Source organism: Peromyscus leucopus, chromosome X, assembly GCF_004664715.2.
Source record: "Peromyscus leucopus breed LL Stock chromosome X, UCI_PerLeu_2.1, whole genome shotgun sequence".
Lineage (NCBI taxonomy): Eukaryota > Metazoa > Chordata > Mammalia > Rodentia > Cricetidae > Peromyscus > Peromyscus leucopus.
In genome coordinates this window covers 57732736-57757050 of record NC_051083.1, presented here as the reverse complement: position 1 = coordinate 57757050, position 24315 = coordinate 57732736, and the positions used below count along the sequence as shown (strand labels likewise).

At 34.5% G+C, this 24315-nt stretch overlaps 1 protein-coding gene across 1 annotated transcript in view; it reads right to left on the bottom strand.

The window, feature by feature from the left end:
- The window catches only part of Ar (androgen receptor), a 178362-nt gene that overhangs the window by 25607 nt on the left and 128440 nt on the right, over positions 1–24315 (bottom strand). Inside the window, exon 3 of the mRNA XM_028883888.2 lies at positions 8450–8566. Coding sequence (XP_028739721.1) covers positions 8450–8566 — 117 coding nt within the window. The remainder of the gene's footprint in view (positions 1–8449; positions 8567–24315) is intronic.

The following is a 24315-nucleotide window of genomic DNA, read 5'->3' as shown; positions in this document are numbered from 1 at the left end:
AAATAGACAACTGTTATTTGGGGACTTTTTTCTTTTCTAGTTAGTGACAAATGTACTTAAGAACTTCAATATGAGTACATGTTTGTGCACCTCTTCACACACAATAGACAAGAACTAATTTTTTCAGAGTAGAGAATATGATGGGGCACAGAATAGGAAGGTGCAATGGAATGTTTCCATTACAGATCAAGAACAATTCTTTATTGATGGTATTCTGAATTTGTTTGCTAAACTGTCTCACAAAAACCCCACTATCCTTGCACAGCTGGAAATGAAATCATTTAAAAATGAATATCTCTGTGTGTAATAGTTCACTAATCAAGGCTTCTGTGTCTTATTGCCTGTCAAGGAGAAAGAATCCTCAATTGCTTTTGGCTTCAGAATAGCCAATATGACACTTCACTGTGTAGGCTTGGGTTGGTAACCTTTCATTTTGATCAAGATCTGCATTTCATCTTAGTTTCAAATGCCAGTTCAAATTTTCTGGTTGTTATTAGTACTTACATAATTTTAGTTGCAAACTGTTAGAAGGTTGAAATTATACCTTACCAGTTTATTCCCACTTCAGCCTCAGAAGACATTATTCAATGAGATGGTAAGCCAGCAGGAAAAGAAGGAACTGGCACACCTAGGTTTATATTTAACATCAGTTAGTTGGACTAAGAAACATGGAATCTGATGACAAAAGAGGTCATCTAGGCTCGTAATTATATTTACAGTTTGCTACTGAAATATACGTTATCATGGAAATATCAATAACTACATCTGGATGTTTTATTGGTTTCTCAGTGAGCACATACTTCTTTTCTTAGGTTTCCTTCTAAGCAACATGACCTCAAAAGGTGTTCAAAGATCTCTAAAAAGGCATCTTACCTAGGTAAATTGTCTGAGTTCAGTACAATAAGACAATAGTTGAAACTTGTGTGGTCTTAAGGAACACATCTTACAATTTATAACAACAAACTGAATGATTTCAAACAAGCAGTTAAATTATAAAAAAATTAAACTTTTTCTTGGATTGCTACATTTGGGAAATACTTGGCTCTCTATATGTGCATAGTCTGTTGTGTGTTGTGTGTTCTATTTTCTGTTCAATATATTGGAAAAATATTATCTAGGACATTGTTTTTTGAAAGAGCAAATGTAGGATTTTGGATGTCTCATAGCAAAAGTAAACACCAATAAAATCTTTCTAAGGCTAGCACATTTTAAAATTTCAAAGATTTTAAGGAGAGATTTTACAAACAAGATTCAAGTATTAGATATGGAGTATCATCAATTTTGATGATTAGAAAAGTATTACTTACCTCTAAATACAGTTCACAAAAAGCAAGTATTTGGAAATGGAGCACATCTATGTGATTTCTCAGATAACTGGTTTGGAGGTAAGAGAGAAAATATATGGTCTCCCCATACACCAGTTCCATTGGAAAGCACAACTGGAAGATGCATACTTTCTTCCTATCAAAACGTTGTGTGTGTGTGTGTGTGTGTGTGTGTGTGTGTGTGTGTGTGTGTGTGTGTCCCCAACTGGGAAATGGCAATGACAGCAACAGATAGAAGGCTTCAAGTGTTGACTAAAGAAAGGCTAAATCAGAAACCAAAGGACCAAGGGCCAGTAATCCAATACTTAAAAGCCATATTTAACAGCAGAGAAAGAAAAGTCTGTAGTGGAACATGGGAAAACAAAGATCAGTCTTTACCTAAAAAGGAGTAGAATGTACAAATGATAATTACTGTGTACCTACCACATGACTCTTTATTTACATGTGTAACAATTTTATATGAAATGGTGTTCCTACCATATAACTGGGAAAAATGAGGCTCAGAGAGATCTACAGATTTTCATAAGATCACCAAAATAGTAAGTGGCAGAATTAGGACTAAAACAAGTCAAAGTCCATTGTGTTATTTCTACTAGAGCCACCACAGGACTTTGGTTTACAAAAAAGTACTAGTGTTATAGCTGGTAGTTTTTGTTTAATATGTTGTCTTTAAGTTCCATACTCAACACCACAAAAAATATCCTAGAGTTCTATGTGTCAACCATATATTGTACATGTTGATGCTCAAACACATAGTGTAACTTTTCTACTCTGTACATCCTTTTGTGATGCAGAGCTGTTAAAACACTCAGGTATATGAGAATTGTGTATGGAAACAACACTTCTTAGAACTGAGGCTTTATGTTTGCATCTCCAGACTGAGAACTTTCTAGACTCTAAGTCTAGAGAGTCTAAGGAAAACATAAAAATCCCCAGTCCCTGAGTTTCACATTTCATTATTAGTATTTCTTTGGTCATGTCATGTGTATACTAAGCATGCATCCTACCACTGAGCTATATTTGTTTTGGTAATAGAGTATTGCTGTGTTTGTCCAGGCTGGCCAGGAACTCATAATTTTTCTTCTTCAACTCCTTCAATGCTGGGACTACAGGCACACATCACTATTTCAAGCTCTCAGTTTGTTAAGTGTTCTTCGTAACACTTTGTCGAATGTCAAACATGAGATACAGAGTTGTACCATAATGTTGGTGTTCTGGCTAAGTATGGAGATGTTGATCAGACAGTATTCAACAAAACTGTTAGTGATCACCCTTTTTGATTCTGGAAGACATTCTATTTCTTAAAATAATGTTTCTATCATGCTCCTTTGGTTAGGATTATGTGCCTATGGATATCAGTTGTGATGGGCAATATAAGGCTTTTGGCTTCTTATACTTTGTGAAAGATAAGTATGCTATAGATCTTCTCTGGTATACTTTAGTAGATTAGGTAGCCACTGGTACTGAGATGTGCTGAAGATGGTCTGCTATTGTTACTTCAATGATTTACCCAGTAAGTGATGACACATACATTTGGAAAATGGATGATATTGAGTAGGTAAAACATTTGCTCACAGAATAAAGTCTGTATTTATACCCAAGGTTTTTTTTTTACAGTGTTTTCCAGAGAGCAGCGTTTTGGTAGGATATTAAATGGTGTTACGTGAAAAAGGGGACCTGAAATTTAATTTAGTTTGGGAATCCTGAGTTATAAAACTTCTCAGTTTATTTTATTACAGTATTTACAGTGCAAATCTTCCTAAGGATAGTAATATGCAGGTTTCTTCTCCTCATTTGAACTTAAAAATTGGTTTCTCTAAAGCATGCACAGAAATAGTTTTCTATGAGCTCATAGTGGAAAACTGTGGTCAAGATCAAAGCAACTGTTATTTGATGTACATATAGGTTCTTCATACAAGCCAATTCCCTTGTTCTAGGTCAGTGTTTCTTCTTGTGAATGGTCAGTAATTGCAGATTTCCAAGTGCAGCTAAGTAGTCTCAAGAATAAAGCATAGGTATTTAGCAAAAGTTGATGCTAGAAAGTTTGTTTCTCTCTATGTGGCCTGATACTCTTCATTTTGTAAATTGTCAGCCCCCAAATATTCAAGCTGCCAGAAATTCTCTTAAAACAAATGCACAATTAATGATATGACATGTGGTCATGTCTGTCTGGCAACCTTAAATCTTCAACTGCTTGAAATTGGGCTCACTTTCAGTGTTGTCCCAGCTTGCCTCCCTATTTTCCTATCTCTAGCCATGTTAAAATCACTTGCTTCTCTTTAAAGCCTCATCATAGTTTTTAATGTCTCTGCGCCTTTATTCAAGTTTTGCCCATGGCCTTAAATGCCCTTTCCCTTGCATCTCACTAAACTTATCCCCAATCACTTTCTCCTTATAACTTAAGACTAAAGTATAACCATAATTGCTGTCCCCCTCATGTGACATAATGTTAAAAATATATATTTATTTAGTGTGTGTACACATATATTCACATGCATGTGGGTGTGATAGTGCCACAGGTCAGAGGACAATCTGAGGAAGTTGGTTACCTCCTTGCACAATGTAGGTTCCAAAGATCAAATATGGGATGTGGGGCTTGGCAGCAATTGCCTTAACCCACTGAGCTACCTCCTTGTCCCTATGTAATTTTTAAAACATACATTTAAATCTCAATTATTAGGCTTGTCCTCCCAAGATGTCTTGTATAGAGTATGGTACATATTAAGCAGTCAATAGGTACTCATTAAATGTATTTGTAGATGGGTGAGTGCACAGAAAGATGAAGTCATATCAATGAATTAAAAAAAATACATAAGGAACCATGCCATAAAGTGTATTTCACCTTTGCCATCCTTTTCTTGCATCTAGGATACATGATATGGAAGGAGCAATGTTGTACTTCTCTTGGAGGTGGTGGCATAGGGATTGTCTTGAATATTGGAAATTACTGTTTATCATGGCATCAGACTATTGCCAGGACTCCCTGAACTATTTTCCTAACTACAGAACTCATAGTCATTGTTAAAACTTGCATATATATTAAGATTTTTATCCTTAGAGGCAAAGTTCAATCTCTTAGTAGTAAAAAAACTTCTCAATTAATCTTTTGCTTGCTTGTTTATTGAAGATGTCCCACACTATAGTTCTAGCTGGCCTGGAAGTTACTATGTAGCTCAACTAGCCTTAAAGTTAGGATATTCCTTTGTCAGCTCCACAAACACTGGGATAAGAGGCTCAAATAACCTTTGAAATAAATGTACACTTTATCAATGCTCACATGCTCTGGGTCCCCATGGTCTTTTCCTTCTTGTAGGTGGTAGCTGCTACCTGCAATTCCTGTACAGTCTATAGCATGGTATGGTTCAGGGAAAGAAATACTTAGGTCCATGCTACTTACCACATACTGAGAACTTAGTCTCAGAATACAAAATGAAATGACAGTTGGCCAGGGCAATAAGTAGACAAATGGAACATGAGCAAAGGAAAGGGTCAGGAAAGAAGATGGCAGGAAGGCTTATTCTTTATTCCTTATTTCATTTTGGAAACTGGAAGTGTTTCTTGGCAACTACAAAACAAAATGAGTGATGCCGGTACATTTATCTGAATTATGTGCTATATAAAATCACTATCAATTCACTGGAGGTAAGGTCCTTATCCAGACAGTCAAGAGTTTTCTTAAAAAAACAAATTGGCAAGGCATTTAAAATTTTTAAGCAATTCTTGATGTATGGTTTTCAAAATCATCTGGACATCACTCAAGAACAAAGAAAGGCATCTATTTTTCCATGGATGGGCATTTAAAAGCCTGAAAGTTCATCCTGAGAACTCACCACCCATGGGATTGTTTCATAAATACCAAGAGTTTCTAAGAAAAGAAGCAAGGGGTAGGAAGGTAGTCATAGAAACATGAAGAAAAGGCTGTACTTATTAAGTGTCTCCTAATTTAAGAGCTCCCATCATTAGCAAATGGAACACTGTAGACACATCCATGCTAGAGATCATACAATGTCGAGCCCAAGCAGACATCAGCTATAGAGCACCATATTCTCCAATAATTCAAAACATCTGCTTTGCCCTCCACTTCTTCAACAGTCTGTTCATAGAGTATGGTTTTGGCACATACCTTACATAGGTGTGAATAGGGGCAGCTAAAGTTGCTGTGCAAATCAATCTCTCATATTAGTACTTCTATGAGCAGGTGACTGGCAATTGAAGAAAAAGGTGATGATCCTACAATCTTTTCTTTGTAGATTTTGACATCAAATGACAAAATAATAACAGCAAAAGGGTCCTTGATAAATCTGATCATCCTGGGAGGGACAAGGGACTTGCACAAGACCACATTCTGAATTGCTGCTTTATTATACATTACATAATTGTAGTGTGAGTGATACAGGAAAGGAACCAAAATTATGTAAATTATTCTTAAAGGTGACCAAAAAGTTAATACTAAACCCAAATCTTATGAAAATGAGGAGCTATTGCCAATGTATTCACAAAGGCCACTATGTATTGATACTTTCTTTTATCTTTCCACTGAATAAAAAACTGTGTTATATACTGATACCGTAAGTTAACAATAAATCTTGGAAGAAGTTATGTTAGAAAGTAGGGGGTGTGATGATAAATCCAGCAATGTGCAAAGGTTTATATTTTAAGACAAAGAGAATAAACACTTTGGTTTTCACTGACTTGGTACTTCAAAATTAACATAAACTTTTCTAAATTACTGAAATCAGATTTTAAGCATTATGCTAGTAGCACTTTTCAGTGCAAGGTAATCAGAAGTGATTTTTTTTTGTGATCCACTGACTGTTGTTACATACCATATATTGCATGGCAAGCCAAGCTAGTTATTATGGAGAAACTCATTGGAAAGTGCTAAGAACAGCCTGTGTCTACCTAATATGCTGGTGACCTCATTGTAATAAGAACTCCTCACATTTGTCTAGCACTTTCTCAAAGATGCTCTTATTCTCCTTTTCATTTCTCCTAACTGTAACTCTGAGGATAATATTTATAAATTACAGATAATGAAAATGAAGTTCACAGGGGGCATGGAGTAAATAATACATCTGGGCTTTTAATCTAGGTCTGTCTGACTTCAAAGGTAAAGCCATTTACACAACATCAATAATCCTTCTATGAGTTGGCTGGATATCTAACTCTGTGGTATAGTACTTGCCTAGCATGCCCAAGGTGCTAGGTTCAATTTCCTGCATAGCAAAAGGCAAAAAACAAGAATCCTTGCATTTTGTGAAGATCTATCTTCTAGTTTTCTTGAAGTTTCTTAGCCTGAACATCCTGTGACCAATGTGCTGTCTTGTATGTATGTGATACTTACTAATATATCATGGGAAGGAAACTGAGGTTAAAAACTGCCCATAGCAATTCAGCATTGTATTCCCCATGCCCACTCAATTTGACCACTTTTTCCAGTAAACCAATCAGATACCTTTTTTGTACCACTCCTTCAGGGACTGAATTCATAAATTTATGTCACAGTGCTAAACTGTATAGTAAAAATCTTAGTCATATGCAGATTTCTCTTCCAAAGAGGTCCATTGTAGTAATGTCAGAAGACCTTTATTTCTTAATGGAGGATATGGGCTCTGACTTAAAACTAATGTCTTAACAGGGGATCCTCAACCTAGAAGCCACTCTATATTATGCACAATTCACAGGAAGTTAAATTATTAAGAGGAGAGTGTATCATAATACTTGCTCAGGACTTATCCATGTAGTAAAACCTTTCTTTTCAATCATTCCCTCTGTTACCTCTCCTGGATTTCTTTCTACCCCACCCTAAATGGTCATGTGGCTTCTTCCCCACTGCATGTCACAACTATAGGATGTCCTTAGAGTAGACCAAAGAAGCAAAAACAAGGTCAGACTTTGTCAAATATTTGAATATTGTTTGATGTGGTTGCCTGGAAAATAACTCACAGAGCATCTACCTGTGATGACTGAGAGTGCCACATATTATTTGAGATGCTCATGTTGAAATTGTCACAATTCAAGCCTGAAACAATTTGCTTGCAGTATTATAGTCTGGTTAAAAGCACGACTGGTCTGTGAGAAGGGGAGGATGTAGTTATCTATAATGATATATAGGCATTGAGTGCCTTATAGAAATCCAGAGATAACAACTGTTCCAAATTAGCCCTGATATGGGAGAAAAGCGGGCTGAAATCCAGTCATTTGGGTTTTCCCAATTGATACTCAGTAATCAAATATAAGGTTATAGTTTTAGGCACTCAGAAATAGATTTGTTTTCCTTTGAGTTCCTTTTCTAAATAAAAGTAGACTAATGAGCTTATTTTTCTCATGAAAGATGCATCTGTTTGGAAGCATCAGGCAGCAGCGTGGATTCTGGCATGGGGCAGATGAAGATATGAAGAATTAGAAGAGGGAGAATATGTATCATCAAATAGTATGAAGCCATTATGGAAGGACAACAGAGCTCATGGTAGACACAAGCTCATGGGACACAGAGACTTATGATAGAGGGTCACCCTTGAGAGGGCTATGTCTTCGAAGAAGCTACTGTGCCATTGGGGAAAAATGCTTCTGGAAATGATCAATGGATTTGTAAAGAAAAGGAAATGATTAAAAAGCCTGCTGATTTCTGGGAGACACAGGATAGGAAATTGGCTCTGTTTGGTACTTTAGTCACAGGATCCAAAGAGAAGCAGCTTTACACTCCAGTTGGCTGTCTCTACTGTACATGCAGCAGTTAGCTGACGGATAGTCCCAGGTGTTCAGAGCCTGCCTGTGCCATGCTCATCTTGCACCTGTGACAGTTTTGATTACTTGGTTCTTTCATCCCTACCAGGCCAGTATCAATATATCACTTGAGGAACTGAATCCAAAAAGCACACCCTCATTCATCTTCTGTTAGTTTCTGATCCTTACTTCATGCCTCTTGGTCCTATGTCTAATTCCAAATATATGAATGCCATAGGTAAAAATAAAGAAGGCACCATGGGAAAGTCGGCCTGAATCTATTGAGTATATGATATTCTTAGAAGCATTACAGAGGAGAATCAGATCTAAAGCAATAATTTTAAAGAATGGAGGCAAGCAGAAGAAGGACAAGAAGAAAAAGAGGAAAATATCCATACCTCCCAGAGTCATCCCTGCTTCATAACATTTCCGGAGTCGACAAGATGGACAATTTTTTCTCCGAAATTTATCAATGGTGCAATCATTTCTGCTGGCACATAGATACTTCTGCTTCCCTGGGAGAAAAATGCAATAGTAGATCTGTTAATGTGTCTCCAGAGTTCTCTCCTTGCGTATTTCTGGGCAAAAGGACAGTAATATCCACTACAAATTGAGAGACAGTGGCCCCAAACAATTTGATCATACAGAATCAAGCCATTTAAAGAAGATGGTTTAATACTGTGCTATGTTGCTTGTTTTTCATAGATGTTTTAATAGATATTAGGAAATAAGATCCTCATAATACTTCCATTATTAGGACTATTTATTGCGTTTGAAAACAAGATGCTTCAGCTTGACTAAACCCAAGAGTGCCCTTAAGAAAATGACCAGTTGTGGAAACTATCACTCTGTTAGCTTGGCACAGCATAGATGTTGGCTTAGTCAATGCATCCTCCTACTGACACCTGTAATCATACATAGATTCATACTTTAGCTAATTAGATGCTTTAAAAAAACAGTACAGTACTTTTTATGTTATCCCTAACTCTTTTTACATTGCTAGTGATGGTACTCTCAGGCCTGTAAGTTGTGTAAGCCAGAAATAAAGCCCATGCTTTGTGTGATAAATCACAGTAAGCAAAAGGAAGTCCTCTCAAGTCAGTAGAGAAAACAAATCACAATCATGTACAACTTGAGTCCTTATAGATGTACAGAGAAACTAACCTCCCTCTTTTCGGGATAAGAGTTACTCAAAGGAAGACGTAGTCCAAAAACATACGATTTGCTTAGTACTTTGCTTTTCTTACATTGCTCCCAGTATCAACCCAACACATAGTAGGCCTTTGATAAACATGTATGCATGCAGAACATAGAGATGCATAAGTAAGCAGAGTCACCAAAGAAATAGTTCAAAATACATCCTCAAGTGCTCTGCACATTGTGGATTAGGGATAAAACAAGATGGAAGAAAATAGTCTTTTAAAGCTCTATTACTTCTTTATTATTTATTCTGTTTCACTATATAGATGAAATTTTTAGAGTTCTGTATCAGAATAATGATATGTCTAGCATATTTGGTTTGTTTACAGGTTTAGTAATAACCCTGAGGAAAATACTTGTAACAGAATTTATACCCCTTTCTATGATAACAAAAATAAGGGTCATTATGATGAAACAGGTTCTACCTCCAGCATTGTGTTGAACCATAGTAGGCAATGTACATCCTTGTCTTTTTACTAGATTACAAGTATGATGTTAATTACAGACTTATATATGACCTTTAGTTTCTGCTAAGGGAACATTTACCTAGTTTATTCAGAGTATTTATTATGAGATAAATTTTGTCAAATACTTTTTCTATCTTTGCTGAAATTATCATATGAATTTTATTTTTCATTATGTTGATGTGGTGAGTTGTATTTATTCATTTATATATATTGAACCAGCCTTGGATCCCAACAATAAATCCTTTTTGATCATAATGGATAATTCTTAATGTGATGCTGAATTGATTTTTATAGTGTTTGTTAAAGGTGTTCTTTCATCTATGTTCTTCAAGACTATTGACCTGTGTGGAATTACATCCTTGGTTTGCTCTAAGACTATTAATCCAATGAATGAGAAAGAATTTAAAATTCTGTTTGGTCACATCAAGCTTATTCATCTATACAAAGCTTGAATTACCTCTGTAACATACTTTCAAAATGTTTTCCCCAAATTTTCTTGAATTGTGACTCAGTTTGTAATATTTCTGGGCTCTGTTAATATTTCTTCCAGGAAATGTATTACTGTCTCTTTATAGCATTGGTCCATCAGTGACAGTAACACAAAATCTGACCTGTTAAGGACATTAAAAGCTTTCCAATAAAATGTTTTAATAGGATTCTTAGTTCTTAAGTTATGAAATGAACAAAATATATGGAGATGTACCAAGACACAAGTTAGTGGTAGAGCCAGCATAACACTTGAAAATTGCACACAATGGAGATTAGAGTTGGAAGAAAAAGCATTCCAAGTGTGTCAGATTTTTTTCCCATTGTTTGTTTATAGCCAGCTTCTGTATTTTCAGTTGACAGAGGAATTTAAGTGGGATCTGGGCCTGCTCCAATTTAGTTTTAGAAGGTCATATAATTCCATGTTGTAGGCTAGGTGGCAGAACAATTAGCACAGATAATACAAATGCCTATCAGCTCCTGCTCATCAGAGACTAAACATTAACCTCCACACTTAGATACTGTTTATTTTTCAATAGCAAATTATATCAACAATATATTATCAAGTGCTTTAAAAAGTCATTGTGAAATGATTGGCAAATACATTCTTTCTCATGTTAAAGCATATAAGGATACACTGTAGAACTGCAAAGAGAACATTCATTTCAATGCTTTATAACACTCAGCATGGTCATATAATTGGCATGAAGTACTCTGCTTGCATGTTGGCTCTGAAATTATTGACTGGCTGATGTATTACATTTTCTTTCTGGTCATATTCTTATTTTTTTAAATCACAAATCTTAAATATGATTCCATGCCTCAGCAGGAACTGAGACCATGTAACAAGACAGTTTTCCCCCACAACCTCCCTGTTCCTGTTCTTTTCTGTCAGACCCACAAAGTTTCCACCCAGTTTGACTTCACATCAATGTCTAATTATATTCTTTTCCACTAAAAAAAACCACACCATTTTGAGTAAAGGAATAAAGTAGGTGACTTAACCACTATCAGTGTCATTGTATCATGTGGATATGATTATCAATTTATAGTGAAGACTGAAGAATACAATTTCTCATACTTTGTATAGAAAGTTTTAATATGGAACTTACAAGGTAAAATTAGAGAAATTATTGAGGTATGTAATAGAAAGTCTGAATTAAATAAAAAGATGTATGGTGATCTTCAAAGAGAAGATACAGTATTTTAGAGATTTCCATTCTCTCCCAATAAAGTATATAAAATTAAAACTATCAAAACAAAATCTTGCCAAAATAATCCCAAAATGTATCTGGAAGAATAAAATGTGTGATAATGCTAATACAGTTTTTGAAACAAACAATAATAAGATATTCTCTACCAGCAATTTAAATTACTTTTAAGACATGACAATTATAATACCTTGATACTGGCTTCAGCACAGGTCAACTTGTAAAAGAAACAAGAAAACCTAAAACATATATGGCCTATATAATACATCATTCTAATTTAGTGAATAAATAAATAACTTTTAATTTATTCACTATATCATTTCAGAATGAATGGTTAATCATTTTATGTATCAATATAAATTGTGGAACCTACAAATGAGAAAAAAATGATATTCATCTTTCTGAGACTGATGTAATTCACCTAATATAATCCTCAGGTGCATCTATATTCCTGCAAATAGAAAAACTTCACTCGTTATGTTAAACAATTCCTTTGTGTATTTGACATTTTTTTTTATCCAAACTTCTGTTGTTGGATACCCAGATTAACTCTGTAACTTACCTATTATGAATGGTGCTGCAATAAACATGGATGTGCATATTTGTAATATATTATTTAGAATTTTTTTTGCTTACTATACAGGAGCAGTATAGTTTGGTCATATGGTAAATCTTTTTTTTTTTTTTTTTTTTTTTTGGTTTTCTGAGGAAACTCCATATTGGTTTCCATACTTGCTGGACTAGTTTACATTTCAACCTACATTGTATAAGTATTCTCTTTTGTCCAAATCCCACAAGCACATGATTTTATTTACTTAGTGACTGCCATCTTGACTGAGGTGCGATGAAATTAGTTTTAATTTGCACTTCTCTGATGTCCAGGAAAGGAGAAAACTTTTTAAAATGTCAACTAACCATTTGTATTTCATCTTTTGAGAACTGTGGCTATTTCACTAGTTCATTAATCAAGTGAACTGTTGGATTTCTAGTAGTTCACTTACTTTAATTCTCTATATATTTGGTAAAAGATGAAAAACAATACAATAGGAAAAAATGAGTAGACAAATATAAAGAGAAATAAATAACCACTAAGTATATGAAAATTGGTCAAATTCCCTAAAATAATAGAAACACAAATTAAATAGCATTTTTACATGCTAGATTGCAGGTCAGATTGAATGCTAAGTATGAGTGAAGGGATATATTTGTTGGCTATTTTAAATAAGTCAGAATATATGTAAGTTTTTTACTAAAATCCATTGCATTATCTGATTATTATTTTTGCTGTAAGCATATTAGATATCTATACTTTGAGTATTTTAAAACATGAAAACGGGATTATTATTTCTGGTCACCCTGATGTGCATTAGGTCACTGAAATTTATATTTATATTTTATTTGTGCTCTTTGGTTGGTGTCACTCAGCATGAGTGCAACAGATACAATAGGAGCATAACCTAGAACACTTTTTTGAAAAGCTCTTCAAATCCTGTTGAGTCCTAGTTAGGATTTGCTACCAGTTTATTGCTCTTGAATTTGTAGAATAGTGTAGATAGGTCTAGGCACACAGCCTGAGCTGTAATGAAAGGCAGAACTCATATAAAGAGGGGGCAATAAGTTTATATTATTAATTTATTAACCTAAGAATAAGTAAGGTTCTGTCTTACTCTCTCTTACCTGGGTCTGATTTCTTTGTATTTTTCTCTCTACAGTTTTATCAAAGTTGTACCTCCAGGATTTGTTTATATTATTAGGATCACTGCCTGAGCAGAATCAATGATGCTTTAAAAACATGTTGCCATCTCTCCATGTTTTACCCAATTGATATGTTTCTGGATATTAGTGTACTTACTACATGCATTTCTATTGAATTCTTATTTAAATGTACAGGAGAGATTAATCATTTAAAGGACTTTTGTGTTGAATATTTCTTCATGCCCAAGATAATCTTTTAGCAAAATGGCATGTAATTATAATTTATCAATTTCATTAAATCTAAATTTTATTTGACAATCTTACAATCTCCATGAAGTATAACTAGACAAAATATTTTAAATTAAAAATATACATGCACATTCTTTGACTCAGTACTTGTTTTTCACATCTATGACATGACATATACATGGACATTCACTACAACATTCCTATAACAGCACAAGTTTAACAACAGCACGAATACCCATCAGTATAAAAATAGTTAAATTATTATGTAACATTTCACCCACTAAAACCAATTTTATATATAACAATATGGAATAATCACCAAGATCTGCTGTAATATTGTGGAAAACACACAAAATATTAATTGGTAAATAAAACTGTTGTATTTTTGCTTATGTTCATAAATGTATGTAACAGCTGAAGCAGTATACAGAATTTCATGAATAATGGTTACTATGAGACACTACAGTTCTGTGGAATTGTCAGGGAGGGGCATTTTTTACTATTTAACCTTTTACAGTTACCCAGTTTGGGTATAAATATCTGTGTTATCTTGGATTAAAATCCTTTCCTCTCTCTAAGCTTCAGTAGATACATCCATACACTTAATAAAAAGATTACAGTCTATAACACATCCGTGAGGCTCCCAGCACATCCTAGTTTCTGATCTACAGACCCCACTCCCAGCAGTTGAGTTGCCTGTTCACCACGCTGAGCAATTAGGGAAACTACTCTTTTAAAAGGTTCAAAAATTTTTATTTTGATCCCAAATATCAATTAGTCAGTTAAAACAAGCTTGTTGAAGAGAACTAATGTCCATGGGGGGATTATTATTATTTTCTGACTTTTAGATGTTTGTAGTCTAGTAGGAGATAATGTAAACACACAAGAAACTGAAATATTACAAATATATGAGAATATATGAGGGCTTTAGAATAAAGCAAGGAAGAGGGCAAGAAAGAGGAGAAGGTAGAGAAGAGAAAAAAAGAAAGAAGAGAGGAAGAGAAGTCAGGAGGAGAGGATTCAGAAAGAGAAGCCTAAGCGCAGCCCTATTAAAATAATGTTTATCTATGACAGCATCAAGATAAACTAAAAGATGTTACCTGCATTACAAGTCACTGGCATTTCCACTAAGAATATATTCACTAATGACTGGGAGAGAGAGGTAGGAGTCTGCTTTCCATATTTATTCCATAGTTATTTTTTCCTCTATGCTTTCATGCTTCTCCAAAACACTAAGAATCTAAAATTAATTTCTGACTCTAGGGAAGCTGCACAAATACTTCTGAGGATTGATATTACACGCAGAGAAGAGTCAATGAAAAGTACAGAAAGAGAGAAGTGTCAGTACACTATTATAGTCAGTAAGAAGTGGAGAATGGTAGCTTGTTTGGTTTGTGTTCAAGTCCTCTCTCTTGCTAGCTGCAACTTGGTATTAACTACTTGATTTCTTTAGATGTGAATTTATCTTTCTGTGAAATGGAGAAAACACCTATATCTGCTGCAAAATTGAAATGCAATACTATTTGCAAAGCAGTAAGCATTCAGTAAATATTTCATGAGATATGCAATGGCATGTATATGGCAATGTAGATGATTAAATTTTGATAGGACTGAGTAAAAGATATAAAAAAAACTGAGCAAAATGGTAGCAGTTGTTACACAATACATCAGAAGATCAAATGACAGGATAATAATCTGCAAAAAAAAATTCTAACAACTAACAAATGTTATAATCCTGAGATAAAATATTTCGTAGAAGTTTCCCTTCACAGAAAGAGTATTCTTAGTAAAAACAGACTTTTTTCTAAGTAAACAAAGCATTGGAGGGCGTTCCAGACAGAGAGCATGATGTGTTTGAAAAGGAATGGAAGTTGGAAAGAGCCAAGATTGACACATGAAACAAGTTGTGAAATTTATGTTATGTTAGTCATCAAAAACAAAATATTCAATTAGCCTTGATCAAACATACTGACACTTTTTCATCTGTACCATTTTTCCTTTTATAAAAATTAAAAATATTTGGAATGTATAGCATTACCATGAAGCTAAAGTTGGTGTCAAATTCACAATCTTTCTGCTTGAGTCCCCTAAATCCTGGGATTAAAGGAAAAAAAGTATTTCTTCTTAAAACTATCATAAGACAAATAGGTTTTTTTTTGTTTCCTACCTCTATTTTGTTCTATAACCAAGTAACTATGATCTGTTAAACAACTGAAGGAAGTGACCAACAGATGTGACCAGGATAATGTCATTTGAAAATTTGTGAGATAGTGTTGGTATGTTGAATGCATTCCTAGTCTTTTCTGTTCTTGCATCAGAGCATGGTGGGGGCCGGGATACTGCATCCATAGGGAAAGGTTCATCTAGACTATCTATTTGAAATGAAGATAATGTATTACCCTCCCATGTATTTGAGTTTCTTAAAAGAGTTCCATACAAAGAATTAGTTGTGGTTCTTTATGCTACAGTAGGCTAGCTATTATCTATAAAATTTACATTAGATTTCAAACTTATGAGAAAAGATAAGTATCAATGTTTCCAATACATGAAAATGTTTAACATTTGATGAGATATAAGTTCTTATTCGTTTGATTGATACATGCATATAATCATATTATACTCCATAAAGATATATTACTATTATTTTGTATTAACGAAACTAAATAAAAATATTATTGATGAATCCTCTTGAAATGTTGATATCAACTGCACTGTAAGTAAAATGGCTACTGACCAAATGACAAATCTTCCAAGACTAGGAGATTAAAATGGTTTCACAATACAGAGTGGATGAAGCATTTGTGATTTCAAAAGTCAAGAGTACTCAAAGACACATGATACTAGGGGTAAATTGATGGGGATAAATCCTCTAAAACTGAATCCTTCTACCAGATCACACCAAGGCAAACTTGAGTAACAGCAGCTGACAAACAAGGTTACTTCATCTCTTGTAATTTTCACTGTCCCCAAAGTCCTTAGGAATCTAAGTGATTTTTTTTTTTTATTCTGGAGAAAATTTACAACAATGGGGTACCAGACATTTTCTTGGAAAACAGAAAGGTCATCTTTGGCTCCAAATCATCAATAATTTTTAGTAATCCAGAGCAAAGAGGCTTGTGACATTCCAGTTGAAAAAGACTAACTCACAAATATCAGGAATGGAAAATTACTTCCAACTAAAGAAAACTACTTCCAAATAACAGTATTTCTCTGTCGTAGCCTCTGTTATATTAAATTTACTCTCCTCTGTTCCCTATGCATTTATAAATGTGTGGATTTATCCAAATATAGGGCAACTTTAATTATTTAATCAAGAAATTATTATAAAGATACAAATTACTTAAACTTTATAAAAACAAATTAAAAAATCAAAATTGACTTCTACCAAATAAAGATACTGAATTACTAGTCAAATAGTATCCCAGGACCACTTGGTTTTACTAGGAAAATCTATGACATGTTTAAAGATCTAATATTAATCTTTCACAAGCAGATTACAAAAAGTATAAGGACAACTTCCATATTCACTTCATAATAGTAATGTTACTCCATTAACAAAGCAGGACAAAGACAGTACTAAGAGTGAACTACCGACTAATTCTTATGATCACAGGGTAACACCTGAGCAAAATATTAGCAAGCTAAATCTGGAATCATATAGAAAGACCAATCCTAAGCCCAGGTAAGTCCTATCTGAAATTGGGGAGTATAACATATTGTAGCAGCTTTAGAAGAAGAGTGGCAGCCTGATTTAACTTCAGGTTAGGCCCATAGGCATATGAGAAGTTTCACACCTCCAAGAAGCTCCAGCAGGGTTGCTGAGGATCCAGGGTAGAGACTGGATCTAGTTCTAATAAAGTCTCACAGACATGTGAAGGGATCCACAAACTCACCTGGAATCATGAAGACCTAGGTTGGAGACCCTATCTGGTAGGGCAATATCTGGTCATCAGAAAAGTTGAGATAGAGCCTCCTCCCTAATACCAGTCCCACAGAGGGAAAGTATACTTTAAGTGCACTAGGACTTAGTCCTCCAGTGAACATAGGGGTGAACAAAGGTGGCCAGAATTGAAAACAAAACAAAACAAAAAACAAAAGCTTAAGAGATCAAATCAAGAAACTAATTTTAGCTGCTCAAGTTTCAGCACAAAAATGATATAAAAACCAAAACAAGACATCAGGGTTGGTGATGATTGCCTTTAATCCCACCACACAGGAGACAGAGGCAGGCAGATCTCTGAGTTCAAGGCTAACCTGGTCCACAGTACAAGTTCCAGGGCACTCAGAGTTTTGCAGAGAAATCCCTTCTCAAAAAACGGAAAGGAAAAACATCAACACAGCATGTCTCCCTTATAAATCAATAATCCTATAATAAATATACCTAATAAAAATGACTTGGAAGAAACTAGACAAAGAATTCAAAAGAATGATTATAACTCTGTTCAAACAGTTCAAAGAAGACAGGGATATACTCTAACAGAACAAAAGTAAGTAGATGAGTAAAATGAAGTCAATTTAAAAAGAAGTCAATTTAAGATATGGAAATAGGGACAGAATTTCTGAGTAAAACAAACTGAAATGATTTTTGGAAATGAAAAACTTATTAATAAAAGTCTCAATGGAAATCTTCACCAATAGAATGGATCATGTGGAAAAGAGTCATCAGGGAAGCAAGATAAGGTTGAGGAATTATATTACTCAGTAAAGGTAAACAACAAATTTTAAAAGAAATAGGAATGGAAATTTGGAGGGTTTCTGAGATATCGTGAAAAGACCTAACCTTCTGATTATGAGTACAGAAGAAGAACACCATAGGAAAGGCATAGGGAATATTTTCAATAAAGTCATAGAAGAATTTTTTTCTCAAGAAGCCTTCAGCTTTTTTATTTCTTGTTTTTATTTATTTTTTAAATATTTTTTTTAATTTTATAATTTAATTTTACATATCAGCCATGGACTCCCCTGTTGTCCCTTCTCCCACTCCCGCCCTCCCTCCAATCCATCCCCCATTCCCATCTCTTCCAGGGCAAGGACTCCCCTGGTGATTTAGCTCAGCCTGGTAGATTCAATCAAGGCAGGTCCATCCCTTCACCCAGACTGAGCAAAGCGTCCCAGCATAGGCCCCAGGCTCCAATAAGCCAGCTCATGCACTAAGGTCAGGTCCCGGTCCCGCTGCCTGAGGACCTTCCAAACTGTTCAAGCTAATCGACTGTCTAACTTATCCAGAGGGCCTGATCCAGTTGGGGGCTCCTCAGCTATTGGTTCATAGTTCCTGTGTTTCCATTAGTTTGGCTATTTGTCCCTGAGCTTTTTCAATCATGGTCTCAACATCACTCACTCATACAGTCCCTCCTCTTTCTAGCTGATTGGACTCCCGGAGCTCCACTTGGGGCTTGGCCATGGATCTCTGCATCTACTTCCATCAGTCATTGGATGAGTGTTCTACCATGACAGTTAGGGCGTTTGGCCATCCGATCACCAGGGTAGGTCAGTTTGGGTTTTCTCTCGACCATTGCCAGTAGTCAGTTGTGGAGGTATCTTTGTGGATTTCTGGGGACCTCTCTAGCACTTTGCTTCTTCCTATTCCTAGTAAAGAGGACCCTAAGAAAGACACAGGGATTGCCCAACAACAGAGAAATGGATGAGATCTACATGAGCAAACTGGATGTGAGGGGGAGTAATGAAGGCAAAGGTCAGGGGAAAGAGAGCTTAGGGGAATGGGAGATCCCAGCTGGATAAAGAACAGAGAGGGAGAACAAGGAAAGAAGAGACCATGATAAATGAAGACCCCATGGGAATAAGAAGAAAAAATTTTAAACCAAGAATAAAGAATGTCCAAACAGATCCACACAGAATTCCAAACAGAGAGGTCCAAAACATGTTATAGCTAAAATATTAAAAGCACAGAATAAAGAAGATCATATCACTTACAGGGGCAGGTCCATCAGAATAACATCTGCTTTTTTGACAGAAACTTTGAAAGACAAAAAGACCTAGAAAGATAAATTCCATGTTCTGAAAGAAAAATGTCAACCCAGAATATTATACTCAGCAAAACTATCTATTAAAATTGAAAGACAAAGAAAAACATTCCATGTTGAAACATATTAATGAAATTTATGATCACTAAGACAGTTCTACAGATGATACTGGAAGGAATACTTCAGTTTGAAGACAAGTATAAACACATCCAAGAGGCCATAGAGAACAAATAAATGTTCACCACAGTTAATAAAAGGAAGTCTAAGAAAACACAACACAAAAAATGATGGTTATTAATACACAATGTTTAGTAATAACTCAGTGTTAATGTACTCAATTCCCAAAAAAGTTATTCAATAGAAATAGAACCAAGAAACAATCTGATATAGCTCTTCTAACATTTAATAAAATAGACTCAAACCCAAACTAGTCAAAATATATAAAGAAGGTTACTTCATATTAAATATAAGAACAATATACTGAGAGGATATTACAATTCTAAACATATATACACCAAAACAGTTTTATCCATTTTCATAGAAGAAATACTACTATATTTGAGAATGCAGATTAACCCCAGCACAGTGATAGTGTATGACTTCAATACCCCATTGTCACCAATAGGCAGATTATCTGGGTAAAAGATGAACAGAGAAAAATTGTAGTTAAATAACACTATAAATCAAATGAACCTAACAAATTATTCTACAGAACATTGCACACCAACACTAAAGGAAACACATCATTCTCAACAGCCTATAGAACTTTCTGCAAAATTGATCACATATCAGGAAAGAAACCAAATTTCAACAAATACAGGAAAGCTGAAATAATATCCTACATTCTGATCACATTGGGATAAAACTGGATATCAATAATGATAGAAACTAGAGAAATGACACAAATTCATAGAGACTAAACAACTTTCAACTTGATGAGAAAGGGGTCAAGAACAAATCACAAAACAATTTATAAACTCTAAGAACTGAATAAATATTAAAGCTCAGCATTCCAAAATCAATGGGGTACAATGAAGGCAGTTATAAAATGAAAGTTCATATCACTAAGTGCCTTGATCAAAAAATTAAGATATCACTAAATAATAACCCAAAGCAATAAAATTAGAGATTAAATAAAAAAGGAGAGATAAAAAATGAGGAAATTCAGAGAATCATAAGGACACTAAACTGGGAGATCTAAAAGAAATGAATGAATTCCAAATGTATCTGACCTACCAAATTTAAATCAAATGAGGTAAATAATTTAAACAGACTCATATCAATAAATGAGATAGACATAAAAAATCTCCTGACTATAAAAACCTCAGGGCTGATAGATTCATCACTGAATGCTTTCAGCTCTTAAAAGAAGAACTAATGCCAAAACTTCCCAACTTATTCCATAAAACAGAAAAACAAATTGTTTATATGATGCCAGTATTACCCTGATCCCCAAACCAAAGATTTAACATACAACATTAATTATAAGATGTCCTGGTTAGTTTTTCTTTGTCAACATGATACGGCTAGAATTATTTAGGAAGAGGGACCTCAATTGGGAAAATGCCTCCATCAGATGGACTATAGGCAAGTCAGTAGTGCATTTTATTGATTGATTGACAGAGGAGGGGCCACTGGAGGCAAGCTAAGTGAACCACAAGAAGGAAGCCAGTAATCATGATTCCTTCATGGCCTTGGATCCTTTGCAGACTTCCGTTCATAACAGACTGTAAGCGATAAGGTGAAATAAACTCCTCTCCAAATTTCTTTTGGCTCTGATTTGTTGCTCTTAGAACAAGAAGTATGTAAGCTATTTTTTTTTTAATTTTTTAGTAGCCCACATTTAATAGACTTAAATGTTTTAGAGAAACTTTGGATTTTTTAGAGAGACTTTGGATAGTTTAAAGAGATTAAACTTTTAAAGACTGTGGGACTAAAGTTATACTGTTTTATATTGTGATATTAATATCTATATAAGATTGTGACGATAAAGAAGAGAGATAATGTTAAGGTTTGATAGTAATGTATTAGTGTGTCAAGTTGACAAGGAGTCAATTATTCCTGTTAATTTTTTCAACTTTACACAAGCAAGCATTATCCGGGAAAAGGAATCTCGATTGAGAAAATGCCTCCATCAGACTGACTGTAGCAAGCCTATGGTACATTTCCTTGATTGATGATTGACATGGGAGTTCCCAGGTCACTGTTTTAGGTGTCACCACTGGACTGGTTGTCCTGAGTTCTATAAGAAAGCAGGCTGTGCAAGCCATGAAGAGTAAGCCACATTCCTCTACCACCTCTACTTCAACTTCTGCTTCCATGTTCCTGTCTTGAGTTCTTTTGCTGACTTCCCTTCATTATGTACTGTAAGCTGTAAGGTGAAATAAACTCATGACTCTACAAATTTCTTTTCTTCATGCTGTTTTATCAGAGGAATAGAAAAACTAACTAGAACATAGGCCAATCTCCCTTATGAACATAGACAAAATCTGTCAATGTATAACTACCCAATAGAATTCAAGACTACATAAAAAATATAATTCATGATAAAGTCAACTTTATCGCAGAGATGTAGGGATGATTCGCATATGTAAAACAATGATTATAATCCACTGCAAAAATAGACTAAATGACAGAAACCAGAAAATGTCATTGACAAAATCAAATATCTCTTTGTGATAAAATAAAAGGCCTGTAGAATCTAGGGACACAGGAGACATAGCTCAACATAATAAATGTGATAAACAGCAAGCCTACAGCCAACAACATGCTAAGTAGAGAAAAACTTGAAGAATTTCTACTAAAATCACAAACAATGTCTACCTTCTCTGCTCATGTTCAACATAATGCTTGAAGTCTTAGCTAGAACAGTAAGTCAAGAGAAAATAAAGATGAAATGGAAAAGGAAAAAGTCCAAATATCCTTATGTGAAGGTGATATGATTCTTCTCATAAAAGAGCTGAGGGACTTCAACAGAAATCTCCTAAAGCTGAAAAATGCATTAATTAAAATAGAAGGACATCAAATTAACATTAAAAAACAGGTACTCTCTGTATATAGCAATGATTAACATACCAAGAAAGGAATCAGGGAAACTCTCCTATCCACAATAGCCTTGAAAAATCTTGGAATTAATCTAATGAAAGTTGTGAAAGACTTCCACAGTGAAAAATTTGAGACACTAAAGACAGACATTGAAGAAGGCACCCAAAGGTGTAAAGACATCTCAAACTCATGGACAGGTAGAACTAGCATCATGAAAATGGCCATCCTAACCAAAGCAATCTACCATTCACAATACTAAGACAGTTCCTTACAGAAATTGTGACAAGAATCTTAAAACGCATATAGAATCATAAAAGACCCCAGAAAGCCCAAACAGTACTGAATAATAAAAACATGGCTGGAATTATCACCATGCATGATTTTACCTTATACTAGAGAGCCACAGTAGTAAAACAGCATGAAGGGAAGGGAAAAAAGTGACATTGATCAAGAAAATAGAATCAAGGACCCAGATATGATCCCATGCATTTTAAACCATCTTAAGCTTGAAAAAATTCCAAAAACATACATTGGAGAAAAGACAGCATCTTTACCAAACACTGTTGAGAAAAAATGGATATCTACAAGTATTAGAATAAAACTAGATTCCTCTCTCTCACCTTGAACATAAATCAACTCCAAATGTATTCAAAGATCTAAACGGTAGCGCTAAAACTCTGAAACTTCCAGAAGAATGGGTAGGGAGAACATTTCAGGATATAAAATTCTCAAAGAATTAACATCTTTAAAAGTTCTAATACTAATCACATGTTTATGAATAAATAAAATGCTGTCTTCTTCATATCAGGATTAACAGAAAGATTTCTGTCTTCATTACCGTTCAGTATTGTAGTAGAAGTCAAAGACAGTGCAATGATTCAAGAGAATGCAATAAAATACAGCTATGTTGGAAATGAAGAAGTAAAATTATTTGTACTCACAAATGACATTATCTTATACCAAGAAAAAAACTAAAAGCACACAAAATATTAAGTCTAGTAAACACATTTTGTAGATTGTTATATACTATTAGGTCTATATACAAATAGCAAGTGCTGTTATATAACATAATAATAATTAAAAGTGGAATGAAGAACATATTTATTTACAATAGCTTCAAAAATATAAAATACTTTTAAAATGAAATTGACACAAGAAATGCAAGAGCAATACATTTAAAACTACAAAATTAAATAATTTAAATAATATACAAATGAAAGAAATCTGATGTTACTGAAACTAAAAACTTTAGATTGTTAATGTGGCGATTATTATCAAATTGTTCTATAGATCCTATGTAATCTCAAAAAGAAACAGCTTTAATTTCCCTCAAAATTGGCAAAAGAAAATTTAAATTTGTATGTAAATTCAATGATTTCCAAAGTGCCATAATCATTTTTAATTGAAGGACAAGTTTAGAGGGAATTGGACTTCTTAACTTCAAACCTCACTATAAAGGTACAATAACTAGAATGTGGTATCTGCAAAAACAAACAAACAAACAAACAAACAAACAAACAGACTACATTTCAGTGGAATATATCTGGGAATCTACATGTAAGGTCATACACTGTAGCTAGAGTTTTCCTGCCTTGTCCACAGTCAGAACAAAGCTCAAACCGGCAAGCTGCCACTCATTTGAGAGAGATAATTAGGAAGCTGTTTTTAGCTCCGTTTTAGAATCTTTTCTCAGGTTTTAGGTAGAAACTCTTGCCCCATGTTGGGCGCCAAGTGTAGATGTAACCAACCGTCTTATTAAATAAGAAACACAGAACCAATGTAAAAGAGAAAGCCAAGAGATCAGAGCTCAGAGCTAAAACCTTGCCCTTCCTCCTGCAGTGGTCATACCGCTTCAAAAGAGACCTACTTCCAGTGTGTTTGTCTTGATATAGTCTTTCTGTTCTGCCTTCTCATTGGTTGTAAACCCAAA